Genomic DNA, 15,549 nt, shown 5'->3' with positions numbered 1-15,549 from the left:
GATACTGAATATGCTATTCAGTAGGACCTTGTTGCTTACCTATTTATATACAGTAGTTAGTATCTGCTATAATTTTAAAATTATTATTGTTCATAGAAAACTGAAGTCAAGCACACTGTTGTAAGAGTTTTTAGAGATTGTATCCCAAAGTAACCTAAATTTTTGAAACATCAGTTCTTACTTGAGGAGGAGTTCTTTATGCTGAATATGCTTTATAAATAATTGGTCAACTATTGGTTTTTCATGTCGACTTTGTAATATAATAAATGATTAACACATAGGTTTATAGCAGCAAATGAATTGAAGGACTGAAGAAACTAAATGGATAGTTCAGTTCTTCTTTGTTTGAAGGAAGGGACTTTTCTCTGTCTTATCCAGATTTCTAATTTACACAGAAGTCTGTCTCACTGGCTTAATTGTTAAACCATGCAGAACTTACACAGTGATCGATAAGTAGGTAAAACCTTGAAATAATTCTCTATTCTGAATCAAATAAATGATGTGTCAATTCATCTTATCTCACCACTTTTGAAGGTAAACACAAACTTAGATAAAATTGACCTATTAAGAAAGTTCATGTCTCTTTTTATAAAATTAATTTTTATTGGAGTACAGTTGCTTTGCAATATTGTGTTAGTTCCTACCGTACAGCAAAGTGAATCAGCTATATGGATACACCTCTCTCACATCTCTCGGAATTGAGAAATAGTTTCAAAGAAGTTAGCTACTTTATTTGATGCATAGATCTGGTCACAGAAAAAAAGAGTTTCATTTTCAACTTGGAAATTATTAGTCAGTTGATCACTCTTTATAATTGGGCACCACCATAATTTATCTTTGACTTGGAGACCAGAGACATAGTTTCTGTGGATATAGGAAAAGGTAGCTACTAAACTTAATATATTGGCTCTAAGCTATTATTTTCATCTTATGAAAAACCAAAGACTACATTTCCTAGGATTCCTTGAAGAAATATTTCTCATATGAGGGCTTCATAAGTTATGTTCCTAAGAAGAAAAATGTGCTGAATTATTTCAGCACTAATTACAATTAGGCATAACTAAACATTAGAAGGCTGGTTTCCTTGTTTTCTGATAAACTAGTCCTAAAGATAGAGACCCTAAAACATTTTGAGCCTTGGAGATATTCTTGCAATAAGCTAACAGGCCACTCAAGACAGGTATGAGAATAGTACCTGTGTCAAAAGGTTGCTGTGGGGCATGGGATTGAATAAAGTAGCCCCATAATGCCGGGCACTCAGAAAGAATAATAGAAATGTCAGCTGTTATAATTATTGCTATTACAATAATAAAGTAATTTAGACATGTAAATTCTGGTCTGTTAAACAACTCATAGCATCATTTAAGACAAGCGCAATTTAACTATATTTCCAACGGGGCTGAGCTGTAATTGTGGGATACCAGCAGATTTGTGTTGTTTTGTTACTTGCAGACAAGTAATTGTCATCTTTCTCTGAGCCCTTTTAGCCATTAGGATTTCAACACCTGGTTCAGCCACTTCTATTCAATTCAACATTACAAGTATTTACTGAACATCCCTTAATTGCCAGGTACTGGTCTGAGCACTTGGGAAATAAAGTGAAAAATTCCTAGCCTGGAGGAGCTCACAGTCTAGGGAGGAAGATAAATCCTGAAGGAAAGAGAGCCCATCATTACCTCCTGGAGAATTAATCCTGATTTTAAGGAAGATGGTTTCATGGACAATGGATGGTTCTTTTGCATACGTTCAAAGTAAATTCCAGCTTCCCTGACCCATATTAAATATTGAGATTTAAATATTGAATAGATAAAACCTTGAAATAATTCTCCATTGTGAATCAAATAATGTGTCAATCCATCTTATCAAATAAATGATGTGTAAATTCATCTTAAATATTGAGAATGAGGATATGAGAAAGGACTCCTGCTTTCAAAGCATCTTAAAAATATTTAGTTAACCCAGTGTGCAGTTAATGGGTGCTAGCTAGACTTACTATGGCTATCATATCACGATCTGATGCAAATAGTGAATCAGAGGACACCTGACACTAACATTATAGATCTCAATTAAAATTAATGATTTTTTAATTAATTTAACCTTCCAATTCGAATGCCTGTGAGCCATCTTTTAGTGTTGCTACTAGATAACATTATTCCATGTGTTTGAAATCAATGATTACCATTCTTCTGCCTACTACTTTTAAATAAGGCATTTCCACTGGAGTCAGTGCCAAAAAAACAAAATTAATTTGAAGAAGGGGGAAAAAATGCCAGAGATTTCAAGAATGAACCTGCTTCCTACTATGTCATCTATGGAGAAACTGAATAATTTTGCATTATGAAGACATTTATGAAACACTCCACCTTATAGCCTATGCAGTGTCTCCTTTTCCCATAGCTAAGGAATTCCATGGGTGAAACTGAACATGTAGTTGGTATCTATGATGACTGAATAAAACTGTGGATTGAAGCTGATAGAATCTGGGAATCAAAGAGTTGTAGTAGGTTGGAATTCATGGGTAATTTAACAAATGAAATTCTAAGATACATAAAAAAGAGCAATGGGACTAAATTACCAGCTTGTTATTTTTGGTAAGTAATCTATCAGCGGTGACTCTAATGCCAGGCTGATTCATCTTTCTACTACAAAATGAGGCTGTATACAGGGAGACATTGCAACAGGAGTGAGGACGTTGAGTCTCACAGGGAGGAATTTGCCTTCTCATGAAGAATTCAATTTACCAGCAATATCCATTTGTGGGGTGTTCACAAGGAAATGTCCCATTTAGCATTCTTCTAAATTTATATAAATAAGTGAATAAAACTAAAAGAATTACTTCACAAAATTGCTCAATGCAGTGCTCACTACTGTTTTTCATTTCTAACTTATGGTATATGATTTGGTTTAATGGGAAACATACTTAAATTTATAGCCAAAATTATTTCCATGTATAAATTCAATAGAAGAAATATAAAAATGTTTTATTAAAGTAAATAGATATTAGTTGCCAGTTGTAAAACTTAAGTATTCTGCAATGTCTTTAATTTTATGACAGTTAATTGTTTACTTGGATATTATGTCTATACCTTTGACAGTACATGCTTTGGAAATTAAAAACTATCAAACAGTTCAGTTCTAAACTTGACTTTGAGAAATTTCAGACTAGTTTTGTGTTTCGAGCTTTTTCAAGCACATCCAAGTAGGAACGGTTTCATTATTAAAATATGCTTTTATTTAATTACAAAGGTTAGTTTTTGATTCCAGTCTTCTATTAATAACTCATTTGTGATTGCCACTTTTGTTGCTGATCAGAACTCCACCTTTACTTTGAAGAAAACATTAAAGAGAGAAAAGATTGAAGATCTGATAGAAGATAATGCTAATTATATGTAAAAATTCATTATTGTCACAGAAACTTTGTCATGTATGTGTTGAACACAGTCAGTAAAATATTTTTTGGAAATCTATAAAATTAAGATTGCTTGAATTAGAAATACTATCTCAAAAAAAAAAAATCACTCACTCAGTCAATTAGTTTCAATAATTATCCCCCATAAAAAAAACACTACTAGGAAAACCCAGTCATCCTGGAGAAAAAGAAAGAATATTAAAATGCAGAAAAGTCACTGATATCATTATATTTTAAACGAATTTTGCAACTAGGTTGTAGAGCACACTATAGTTTGCAACTGACCTAAATTTTAAGACTGTTGTAACAATTAAGGCTTTTGCAACCATCTCTAAAGTATTAAAATTTCCTTCATTTAAAATAGTTTTCTTTGCTTGAAGGGAAGTAGAAACATATTAAACAATTTTCACGAAGATTCTGAAAAGGTTCTTTAAATTTGAAAGTGTATCTTAAATGCTTTGAATACATGTATGACACCAGGGCCGTCACTAATTAGTTATAACCGAGGTTTTTGATTGTTTTTAATTAAAACTAGTTTTACCAATTGTGTGTAAAATTAAATTTTGTTAGAAAGTTACATATAGAAAAGTAACCAAGTTGATAAAATTTAAAAAAAAATTCTTTCTCCTGATAACTTTGTTTCATGTGACATGAATTTGCCTGTGGCTGAAATGTTCATGTTTTTAAGCAATTGCAGGAAAAAACTCAGTTTTCATTTAAAAATAAAATGACTGTTCTAGATGAATAAAGAAAAGTATATTTTCTATATTAGGAAGTTCATTAGGATTTAGTTTTCTATTTGGATACTACACTAACTGGATGAAAGATACATTGAAGTAGTACACGGAGCTTACTTCTAAGACCCTATTAGCAAAAATGTCCAATTTGATGCATTATAACAACTTATCTATAAGATTAGATGCTAGAACTACTTCATTTCTGACAGATCACTACTGGTAGGTTGAGATGTATTAAACACTGGAAACAGTTATTGTCTGTTTTTATGTCTTAATCTTGGTGTGTTCCTTATTTTCTGCTGGACATAATTAGTGGAAGAGAGAATAAGAGAGAGGTTAAGGTTGAAAATTTCCAGTGCTTCTACCGCGCATGTTCACTGGTCCAATTACAGATCCACAGGAGAATGCAGTTCAGTAAGAAAAGAGAGTTAATATTAATGTTTGGACTGGTTTAACGTTTAGCTTTTCTAGGGAAGAAAGATTATAAAACTGTACAAAAATAACTTTAACCTCCTAGAAAGAGGTTTAGGAAACTTTCCTTACCTACGGGTTGGATCAACCGGTTATCAGATTGTGGCAAATCTATTTGCCAAATGTGTACAGCTGCAACTTGCCATCATCAAGCTGTTTGAAGAAAATGGAATGCTTGTTCTCTTCTGGGGTGGGGAGGAAGATTAAGAGATAACATTTTGACTCAAAGAAATGGTGATAACTTAGTACAAACAATAAGAGATAGTAGTATGGCCTCTCACTCACATTAGTCTTTGCACACAGAAACTTTCTCATCAAAGCTTCATTACCACTGGGCCTCCCGTGGAGCCGGGCTATAACTTCAAGTTCCTTTTCAAGAGCAAAAAGAAGTTATCGCTTAAAATAATATAACCAGTAAAACACAAGCTGATTTATTCGGATATGAATAAATAAAGATTTCTCTTTCAGGGTGTGAGTGCACAAGCGAAGGAGCAATGGTCACTTAATTCCAGGTGTAACCAAAAGAGGGCACCGGCTGCCCTTCATGCCAGCAGAGTTCCTGAGGCTGTCCAAACAAAGCCCCCAAATCCCCAAACCCCTCAAGCCACTAAGGCCTCTGGCATTTTGTCTTAGATACGGAGACCAGATTTTAAAATTGCTCATAATGGCCAACATCAGTCTGGTTATTTCCTTCAGGGTTGATTTCTACATTCAGCCCTCACATTCCCTGAAAAGTTAACCATTATATACAAGTATATGACATTCACTGTGACACTTTTCACAGACATGTTGGGTTTTAATATTATATAGAACACTGAGAAATTTCACTTTAGGCCAGATATAGGCTGTCATCAAACAGTACAAGAAAAAGCTGGCAATTAACTTCCTAATGGTATCTTAACTCTGAGGGATTATCTATAATGATAGCCAGATAGGAAACAGTGGCACTCAGATCTCCACAGCACACGTAGGAAGCAGTTAAATGCATTCGAGGTATGTGGGAAATGACTGGAAGCAGTATTTTATGCCAACTTTTAGTAACAGAAGCCTAACAAATGAGTGAGAGGGAAAAAAGAAGCCCTGACATTTATTTTCTGTATGCTTAAGGAGTTTTCTAACAACTGTATGATTTAAATAGTTAAGAGTTTTGGGGGACTGCACACCTCCCTTGTACATAACCAATTTCTTCAGGGTGACGGGCAAGAGCAGTTCTAGGCTCTTGAATGCAATTGCCAACCACTAGCAGAAATGAGAGGGAATGGCAAGCCACTACAGTACTCTTGCCTAGAAAATCCCATGGACGGAGGATCCTGGTAGGCTGCAGTCCATGGGGTCGCTACGAGTCAGACATGACTGAGCGACTTCACTTTCACTTTTCACTTTCACACATTGGAGAAGGAAATGGCAACCCACTCCAGTGTTCTTGCCTGGAGAATCCCAGGGACGGGGGAGCCTGGTGGGCTGCCGTCTATGGGGTCACACAGAGTCGGACACGACTGAAGTGACTTAGCAGTAGCAGCAGAAATGCACCATGCAGAAGAATACGTGATTCTTGAAACACTAAACTTAGCAGTTAAATCCAGAGACTGGAGGTAAGTAGTACAAACAGCTTGGTAGTACAGAGAGCTGTTTAGGAGGAGGAAATGTGAGTTCTTAAGAGAATGATCACTTAGGGGAGTGGATTTCCATTGCTGTAAAAACATCACTGCATCATGCAATAAGTGCCACTGAAGGGAAACCTTGTGGGGAAATAGATTAATTCTATAATCTTTTCAGATAAGGAAAGCAGCCAAAATAGTTTTATGGGAGGTGAGGAGGGGAACTGCCATCTACTAACACTAAAATCTAGCAGGATAATCCCTCCCTTTCAACACAAAATCAAAGCAAGCAAAAAAGAATTTTTTTCTTCCTCACTCTGTCTCTAGAAAAAGAATCACTATCTAGTGTAAAGCGTTGTGCAAGCCTCTTCATGTTTCTTCCCTCCAGAAAACAACTAAACAGAGGAAAGACCGAGTTCACAAACATTCCAGTTTGCTCCTGCCAAGGTACATCAGAGAAGCCGAAACTGGGACTGCCAGGGTTTGGGGTGGGGTTCACCGGCGTGCCTGGAGTTAAAACCCAGACGTGTAACCTTGCGGTCACGAGTGCCTCTTTTCCAGAGTGGTCCCGACCCCTGATCTCTCTGCCCGAAGGAAGCGAGCCTCAGATAGGGAGATGGACACTTGTCGCCTCGGTTCCCAAGAATCGGGGTCCCCTTAGGTCACCTCATCCACCCAGCCACCTGTTACCCTCCAGGCCTGGATTTTCCGGAGACAAAATTAAGAAACGAGCGCCGCTGCCACGGCTCCGCAACTGGGGCTTTGGAGGCTGTGATGGGGGTGGGGGGCGCGGAGACGGGGTGGTAGGATCCCTGAGGGATGACAGAGACCTTCAAGTCTCCACTTGGGTGTGGGCGCCGCTGTTGATCCGCTCCGCCGCCTTAAACCCACTTCCCTTTCCTCCGCGGGAGGAGGAGATGGTTAAAGATTACACAGTGGCCGCGGGCACTTCAAAGGGCGGCTCGGGCAGCCAAAGGTAAAGATAACGTTCTGGCAGCTCTAATCGGGGTTTGTGGTTGCCACAATTTAATCACTTCATTAAAAAAAAAGGCGCGGGGGGGGGGTAGAAAGAACAGAACAGAAAAAGGTTACATCACGCGACCGCGCAAGGGATGAAGAGTAAGTTCCTTTGGAGCTGGAAAAGTTGGAGTTCTCCTTTGGGGAAACTTTTTCCAGCCCATCTCTTCGCGGAACGTGACGGGACAAGGAGGCGGAGGTTGGGTCAGGGACCAATTGGGCAGCCTGCCCTTGGGTTCCAGGTTCTGGGGCACAGACGTCCACATTGCAGACAAATGCCTGCACTGGGAGGAATTCGCGCGGCGACCTGCCTAGAGCTGGACCGCAAAGCTGCACCAGCGCTTTCCCCGGGGCTGCACTTGGAGCCGCCGTTTCTCCGCGGGGCCCAGAAAGTGTCGGCGCGCTACCCCAAACACGTGCGTTTCCCAGGGGCCCAAACACGCCTGACCAAGGCGCCCCTGGCAACCTCGTCCGCCCCCTCCAGAGCACGCGGGAGCCGAAGCGCCCCCAAGACGGGTGGAGGGCCCGCCTGCCTCCCTCCCTCTGCCCGCTTCCCGAAGCAGAGCCGGGGCGCACTTACAGGTAGGAGGTGAAGACACTGAGGTTGGAGGGCAGCTCCGAAAGCCCCAGGTCGGAGCAGTCCACCCTGAGCAGCATCCTGCCGTCCGGCTCGCACTGACAGTGCGCGGGACACCCGCGCAGCAGCGCGCCGGGCCTGGGCGAGCCGCCCGCGGCCGCCAGCTGCAGCAGGACCGGCAAGGACAGGAGAACGCCGACCGAGGAGGTGTCCATGGTGCCCGGGCAGCGGGGCGGCGGCGAGCGGGCAGGGTCGGCCGGGCTGCAGACCGCGGCGCGCCAGGCGCAGCTCGGCGGGCTTCTGCGGCTCCGCGGGCGCGGGCAGCGCGGGGCTGCCGAGGAGAAGCGCCGTGGGGCGCGGCCAGGTCCCTGCCGTCGCGCGGGGTGCGGGAGCTGCCCTGGCTGCAGCCGCTGCAGGGCCCGTGAGCGCTGCTGCCGCCGGCGGCCTGCTCGGCGCGGAGCAGCATCTCCGCTCGCACGCCCCTGCTTTAAGCGCTCCGGCCCGAGCCGCGCGCGGTGACGTCAGCGCCGCCGGCCGCCCGGCGGCCCCGCCCGGCCCGCGGCCCCGCTCGGCCCCCTCCCAGCCTCCCGGCTCGGCGGCGCGAGGTGCGGGCGAGTCCTCCGCGCTGCGGCTCTGCCTCCCCCGCGCGGATCCCGGCGCTCGCGCCGCGTGAGGGGCCCGGGACCCGCTCTCCCGCGCCCCCGGCTGCCTCCATTCTCTCCGCGTCCGCGCCGCCGGGAGCCGAGAGCCGAAAGGGACCTGCTGCAGACGGGCACAGACGGACACGCAGGGGCCGAAGGATGCTGCACGCTTCCCCAAAGCCCACTTCCCAGAGTGGAGGGGCTGCATGGAGTACCTCAGGGGGAAAAGGAAAAAAAATAAATCCAATCCAGAAAACGAGTCACACTGACGGGGTAAGGAGGCAAGCGTGCCCAGGCAAAAGATGGGTGACCTTTTTGATCCTTACCTCAAGCCGCCCGATCTGGCTCGCTTTTTGCCCTAAAATCGAAACGCTGGGCTAATCGCTAAATAAATACAGCTCGTGAGCAAGCACTCCAATGTTGTCTAACCCATGGGGTTAGATGTCCAAGTGACTTTAAAAAAAAAAGTGATTTAGGATCCTCTGGAAGTCACCTTTAGTGAAGCAATGCGGGACAGATGTTTGCTTTTGTTCGGCTGCCTTTTCATCCTAAAAGTGTCCCAGGGTTTTCTAAATAAGTGCGGTCCCACCCAGACGTGAGAACCATTGTCAGTGCAAATTGCGAGCTCTCATACTCTTCAAAAGCGACCTGCAGTGAACTCGCAGGAGAAAGGCGGACAAGGACGCAGGGCTTTCCCGGGAGAAGGCCTCAGCTCTGAGCCCGTCGACGGCTGCAGACCCAGCGAGTGGCTGAAAACAGTCACGGCCCAAGCCTGCCACTTCAACTCACAAAAATGCACAGTTTTCACTCTGGGCACAATGCCTGCTGGTTTCATGAAAGGGGAGAACGCTTATGGCTTTTAAGGCCTCTCAGCCTTCTTCCACTTAGTCCATCCTGCTGAGTTTCCCATATAAACTTCTGAATTTTACAGCTGGAAAGATTTTTGTCGTTGTGTGTATTTACTCTTCTTTGTTTAAGAAGTGGTCCGCAAACCTGGCTGATGTCCTGTGGAACTTTAAAAAAATATATAGATTCCTGGACCTAAGTCAGTATTCCGAACATGCTCTTTTCTAGCATGAATCCCATCATTAGCAAGTTCTTGAGTCCCTGGATTGGACGGAAGGAGAGAGTAGCTAAGCTTTATATATACCCCATCCTCTTCATTTTGCAAATAAAGGTATTGCAGCCCAGAGATTTGGGAACATTTGACAGTGGCTGCTGAGAACTGGGAGTGAACCCTGGTTTCTGGATATCAGTGCAGGGCCTACTTCTTTCCTGGTCCTTCACTTTTTTCTTTGCACACCATGTCCACTACCGTACCTGTGCTTATTTTTTTTTTAATTTTTAATTTTATATTGGAGTACAGCTGATTAACAATGCTGTGATAGATCTTCTTTATCCAGTCTGCTTTTGCTAATTTTTTTATCCTTGCTTCTCTGAGCCATTCCTTCCACATTTATAGAACGCCTACTAATTACTCATTTTCTTTCCCTTTAGAAAATCTTAGCCCCAGATTACTTATTTTGTAAGAAAGCAATTCAAGACTTACTCTTTCTGTAAAGCCTTCTGTAACCATAGTCTATATTAGTCATCAAGCAGCAAATCTTTGTAGAACGGCTACAGTCGTGATACAACAGTGGCCCAGTTACCTCTCTTTCATGGAGCTTGCAGTCTAAGGAAGATCACAGGCTGCACAGAAATTCTAGGAATCTCATTGAAAGTGTATGTTCTAAATATCACACAACTGAGCCCTAAAATTTTCTTGAATGCATATGTGTTTTGCTTTCCCGGCTTTATTGTGATAGCTTTGGAGACAGGGCCTAGGCCACTTGTCTTTCTGTGGCGGACTCCTACAATGGAGGCACGTTTAGTGAAAACTTAACCGATTTTTACTGACTGACTGATTTATCAACAGAGGCATCCAAATATGATCGTGTCCACCATCTTACTAAGGGCTTTTGTCAATAGTTTCTATGACTTTAGGGTTCCAAAAAGAGTACAGCACTTTGGTCATCGAATGAATCGGGTAGAACTAGATTTGAATCTAGATTCTGACAGTTTCAGGTGTATGACCGGAAGCACAGAATGAGCCTGTATAAGTCTCTGTAAAGAAGGATTGTTATTCCCCTACATAGTTCTAAACATGGAAATGCCTGAAACTTGGCCTAGAGCAGAGTAAATTTCCCACCTGTGTTTGTGCCTTTCCTCTTCTGTTCAGGGATTGAAGCTTGTTAACAAATTTATGTAAAGCAAAGGGATTTCTGACTCAGTTACAAGGGGGAAAGACAGCTATGCTGGATGAAGCCAGGTGTAATGAACACTTTTTTCTTTTTTCCCACATGCCCAACGTTTCTCCTCTTTCTTTTTGGTTAATGCATGCCAAACTTGTCCTTTGGGAAACAATTCCCAAACCTTAGGTGACTCTGGTAGAACTGTCGATCATGTGTCCCAGTTTTCTGCCCCTGGGGTAAGTATATGACCCCAGCAGAGCAATCTGAATCCATCTGAGGGCTTGTCATGAACCTTGGGTTGAGAGGCTCTTTTCTGGCTTCATGAGTTCAGGACAAGGAAGGCTGGAGCTCAAGGGAGCCATCATTCTGCCTTGTGGAGAGAGCCTACCACAAAGTGAACATCAGCTTTAGCGAGGAGAGAAGCAAAATCCTAAGGTCCTCTTTTAAATGTCTGATTTTAAAGCTGTTACTACACCATCACCTCCCAACTGGATGAACCAGTCAATTTTGTTTTGTCTTGTTGGTTAAGGAAATGAGTAAGGATTTTTCTGTGATCACTTGCAATCAGAGATGCTTAGTAAAAACGTAAAAGTCCAGGGAGCATGAATACTTGAGTGTGACCTGATGAAATTCAAGGTCTTGCAGATCGTAAAACATATGAGTTGAAAATAAGAATAGTTCTTCTAATAGTAATTTTGTTGTCTGAATACACATGTTAATTACTTTACCTTAGCTAATAAAATGAAAATACAGCAAAGCAGATTTCTGTGTACTACAAAGAACATAGAAAGTTCCAGTAAGGCCTCCGAGTAGTAGTTTCTAGTATTGGACAGGAATACTAGAATGGGTTGCCATGCCCTTCTCCAGGGGAGTCTTCCCTACCCAGGGATCAAACTCAAACTCGAGTCTCTTACATCTCCTGCAGTGGCAGGTAGATTCTTTACTACTAGCGCCACCGGGGAAGCCCCTGTACCCTTTCCCAAATCCCTTGGAAATTCTAAACATACAGAGACTTACGCTGCATAGAATCTTAGACTTGTTATTGTTTTATTGAGAAAAAAATTCACATATTTTGGTAAAGAAAACAACTATAGTCTTTTAGAACTGTCTTTTAAAACCAGTTGGAGCAGAGAATGGTGTGTTTTTATGTGAACAGTAGGGACAAGTATCGGAGACAGCGATGGTACCCCACTCCAGTCCTCTTGCCTAGAGAAACCCATGGACAGAGGAGCCTGGTGGGCTGCAGTCTGTGGGATCGCGAAGAGTCAGACACGACTGAGCGACTTCACTTTCACTTTTCACTTTCATGCTTTGGAGAAGGAAATGGCAACCCACTCCAATGTTCTTGCCTGGAGAATCCCAGGGACGGGGGAGCCTGGTGGGCTGCTGTCTATGGGGTTGCACAGAGTTGGACATGACTGAAGTGACTTAGCAGCAGTAGCTTAGCAGCAGGGACAAGTATATATCCAACTTTTCCTCCTTAATATATATACATATTTCTAGTTTCTCTTAACAACCATACATACTGGTGATACATCAGAGGAAAATAACTCCACCCCTTACATGTAATAATGTCAGTAGGGTAAAGTAGGTCCATTTGTTGTTTTTTCTGGGTGAGATGTTTGTATTATTCATGATTTTGGAGGGTATCTGACTGTTAATGAGTTGGTGTGTAATGGGACTATCTCAAGCCAGGACTGTAATCCCTTTGTACTTCTTAGACTAAGTTCCTAAAGTCAGTTCTGGTAAAGTACAGTCTGGTACGTGTTTCTGGGCTTGCTAAACGGATGATTTCCTAATTCTTTAATCTTTGATAAAAGTCCACAACTAAAAACATTCGTGTACACCACATGAATTACTAATAAGCTTAGTTGAAGCATGCCAGGATAATTTAAGTTAACAGGTAAGTCAATATTTCTTTTACAAGTATAGTGAAATTGTGTTTACACAACTGGTGGGCTATTATGGACTTATTTAACTTGCTTGAAAGGGTATAGAGCCCATTATTTGTCCTGCTCATTTTACATTCATGATATAATCAGGCTTATGCTGAATTTCTTCACTTCCTTTTACCAACAAAGTCTAATTATTGAGAAAGGAGGGGGATTTAAGAATAAAGATCTATTTTCTTTCAGAATTCTTTATTTAGCAAGAAAGCATTCATTCAGCTAATTCATTACTTTGAAGCAGCCTATTATATAATATCAATCGGATCTGTCTTTGATATTATCCAACATAAAGGAAACCTTTAAATATATCCACATGTTCACAACATGCTAAAAGAAAGGACAGTGGTACATGATATTATAATTCTGTAGCTCATTTTGATTTCCTTGTTTTATTTCGAGTGTGACAGTGAACATAGTCTGCTGGTGGGCCACCTACTTTCTGGGAACATGTGTCCAAACTCAATGTAAACCAGGAGGAGGTTTTCTTTTCAAACTAAGAATAAGATTAATGAGGAAAAAATAATAAAACACAATTAAATGATTTTCTTGTTTATTCCTATGCTTGTCAGATTCTGCCGAATGTCCCCTTAGTATACAGACAGACTCTTCCTGTACCCATTGTGATGACTCTTCATGATTTCTTTAGAACTACACTGTTAGAATTTTAACCATCTGTCATGTCCACATGCTCAGACAGAGCCCGCACCTTGCTCCCAAATGCTGAGAGCCTGGCAGGTTTCCACTGGCAGAGATGCCTCTCCCAAAGCCTTTTGCTAGAGTATATTCAGATCTCTGGTCTCTCAACTGTAATTCTGAAAACCAATGAGCTCTGAAAACGGAAAGGTTTTCCGAAACAAATTTGGTAGCACAGTGTGAATGGAACGGACATGAATTTGTTTATATTTTTTCTCCCCATTTCATGTTATTATTTGCTCAGTTTGTTGCAGAATGTTGATGTGGTTGATTACAGGCTGCTTCCTCAGACTCAAGTGGGTTTTTATATAGTACATGGGGCCATTGTTCTAAATATTTTAGACAATGTATGGGCTATTAGTCTCAACTTTAAAATCACCCCATATTCTGCATTTACAGCATCTGTGACCTTGAGATTTTTGGCAAAGGGATTATACACCTATAAATAGATCATCAATAAACTTTGCAATAGTCATCTCATAAATGATTTTTATGAAATCATTTAGAAAGACAGAAAAAAAGGAGCATTGGATGAGGCAAAGGTAGGAAGTTCCATTGCAAGTAAAAAGCAAAGTGAAGTGATCAGCTCAGGTGAGTGAGCACTTGTTGCTGGATACGTCCCCCCTTTGCAGAGTACAGGGCACAGCTTCCTGTCTCTTCCTCTGGGTACACATCTATCTGTAGAGTAGCTAGTAGAGACCATTCTATATATTAGGAGCTCTCTCTCTCAAACACTAGAGAATTAATAACGATTGGGAAACACATTTCGGGAAAGAAAAACCAGAGGTGTTGAATAAATAGTAATAGTAAAAGTAAGAAGAAGGAATTGTTCAGCTCACTTGAAAGTGAAGTCGCTCAGTCGTGTCCGACTCTTTGTCCCCATGGACTGTAGCCCACCAGGCTCCTGCATCAGTGGGATTTTCCAGGCAAGAATACTGGAGTGGGTTGCCATTTCCTTCTCCAGGAGATCTTCCCAACCCAGGGATTGAACCTGGATCTCCTGCATTGTAGGCAGATGCTTTACCGCCTGAGCCACCAGGGAAGTCACTTAGAAGAACAAATTTATGGGTTTTATTTCATGGACATGCAGTATTTATAAAGGAAAGCAAACAAATACAGAGCACGCTATTTCCCCAAATACTTTATTTTGATAAGTCTAGTGCATTTTAATTGAGTACACAGAGTAGCATTTCACCGCAGTTACAGTCTCATAAAGCAGGGCAAAATATATCACACAGACGTTGTGGCTCAAGTCAATGAGTCATAATAAAACACTGCCCGGATTGCTGCAATTAAAATTTACAGAAACTTTTTGTTGAGTGTTGCTAGGTTTGTGGATTAATAAAAGAGCCTATTTATTTTAATTTTTCTTTAACAAGGACTAAGATTTTGATTGTAAGTTTCATTGACTTTTCTCCATTTGCATAGATTTTAGATTGTACTTGGCAGAAAAAAATCTCCTTGCAGCTTTAAAAATATATTAATATACTAAATACATTTTCTAAGAGGTGATCCCTGTCCTTTCAGTACCATCCCTCACTTTCCTTTGTTCACATTCTTTCTGTAGTTTCCTCCTCCCATCTTCTCTAACTTCGCATCAGGATTTCTGGGAGCAGATGAAATGGTGTGAAGGTCATTGGCTAGGTCACCAATGAGAAGGGCAACATGACAGAGCAGCACAGCACAGGTTTTGAGTTCTCACAGTCCAGGGTTCAGATCTCTGCTCTGTCATTTACAAGTTGTGGGATTTGGAGCAACTTCACCTGTGAGGCCTAGTTTCTTCATCTGCAAGATGAGGACAGTTGTACCATGTCTGCAGAGCTTGCTAGCAAATGAGACCTAATGTATTACAGGGCCTTCCATGCAGTAAACACTTAATATATGGTAATAATAAGGAGCTTTCCATTCTTTTCTTGAAGTTTTCCTTGAGAAAATTTGTTAAACTCTATGGAGCTAAGAGGACTGAAATAGGCAAATAGACTTGTCACTTTTTTCTTTTGCTAATGACATGGTACTTTGAACATTTACTGTGGTTTCACAGGAAAGTAGAGAGTTTCATAACATTTTGCGATTACCTTGGTTAGGGACATTTGCTAGTCAAACAGTCTGAGTTACATTTATTAGGCCTCAGGTTCTAGTTTTAATAACTCCTCAATTCCCAGTTTTAATTGTAGCTGTTGTTCAGTTGCTAAGTAGTGCCCAACTCTTTGCAGCCCCATGGACTGC

The 15,549-nt window shown here is 41.7% G+C and overlaps 1 protein-coding gene and 1 non-coding gene across 4 annotated transcripts in view; both read right to left on the bottom strand.

Annotated features, from left to right (window-relative positions):
• The window catches only part of LGR5 (leucine rich repeat containing G protein-coupled receptor 5), a 136,407-nt gene extending 128,383 nt beyond the window's left edge, over positions 1-8,024 (bottom strand). For all 3 annotated transcript variants that reach the window (XM_055396308.2, XM_088836665.1, XM_088836666.1), the window contains exon 1: positions 7,813-8,024. In XM_055396308.2, coding sequence (XP_055252283.2) covers positions 7,813-8,024 — 212 coding nt within the window. The remainder of the gene's footprint in view (positions 1-7,812) is intronic.
• A 6,269-nt stretch (positions 8,025-14,293) lies between these two features.
• TRNAC-ACA (transfer RNA cysteine (anticodon ACA)) lies at positions 14,294-14,365 on the bottom strand. The gene has a single exon. It is a non-coding gene; the product is annotated as a tRNA-Cys (tRNA).
• Between the last annotated feature and the right edge of the window lie 1,184 nt (positions 14,366-15,549).

This window comes from Moschus berezovskii, chromosome 6 (genome assembly GCF_049115385.1).
Source record: "Moschus berezovskii isolate FMDL1 chromosome 6, NW_MosBer_1.0, whole genome shotgun sequence".
Taxonomy (NCBI): domain Eukaryota; kingdom Metazoa; phylum Chordata; class Mammalia; order Artiodactyla; family Moschidae; genus Moschus; species Moschus berezovskii.
The sequence above is the reverse complement of the archived record's forward strand: the minus strand, read 5'-3'. Positions and strand labels throughout refer to the sequence as shown.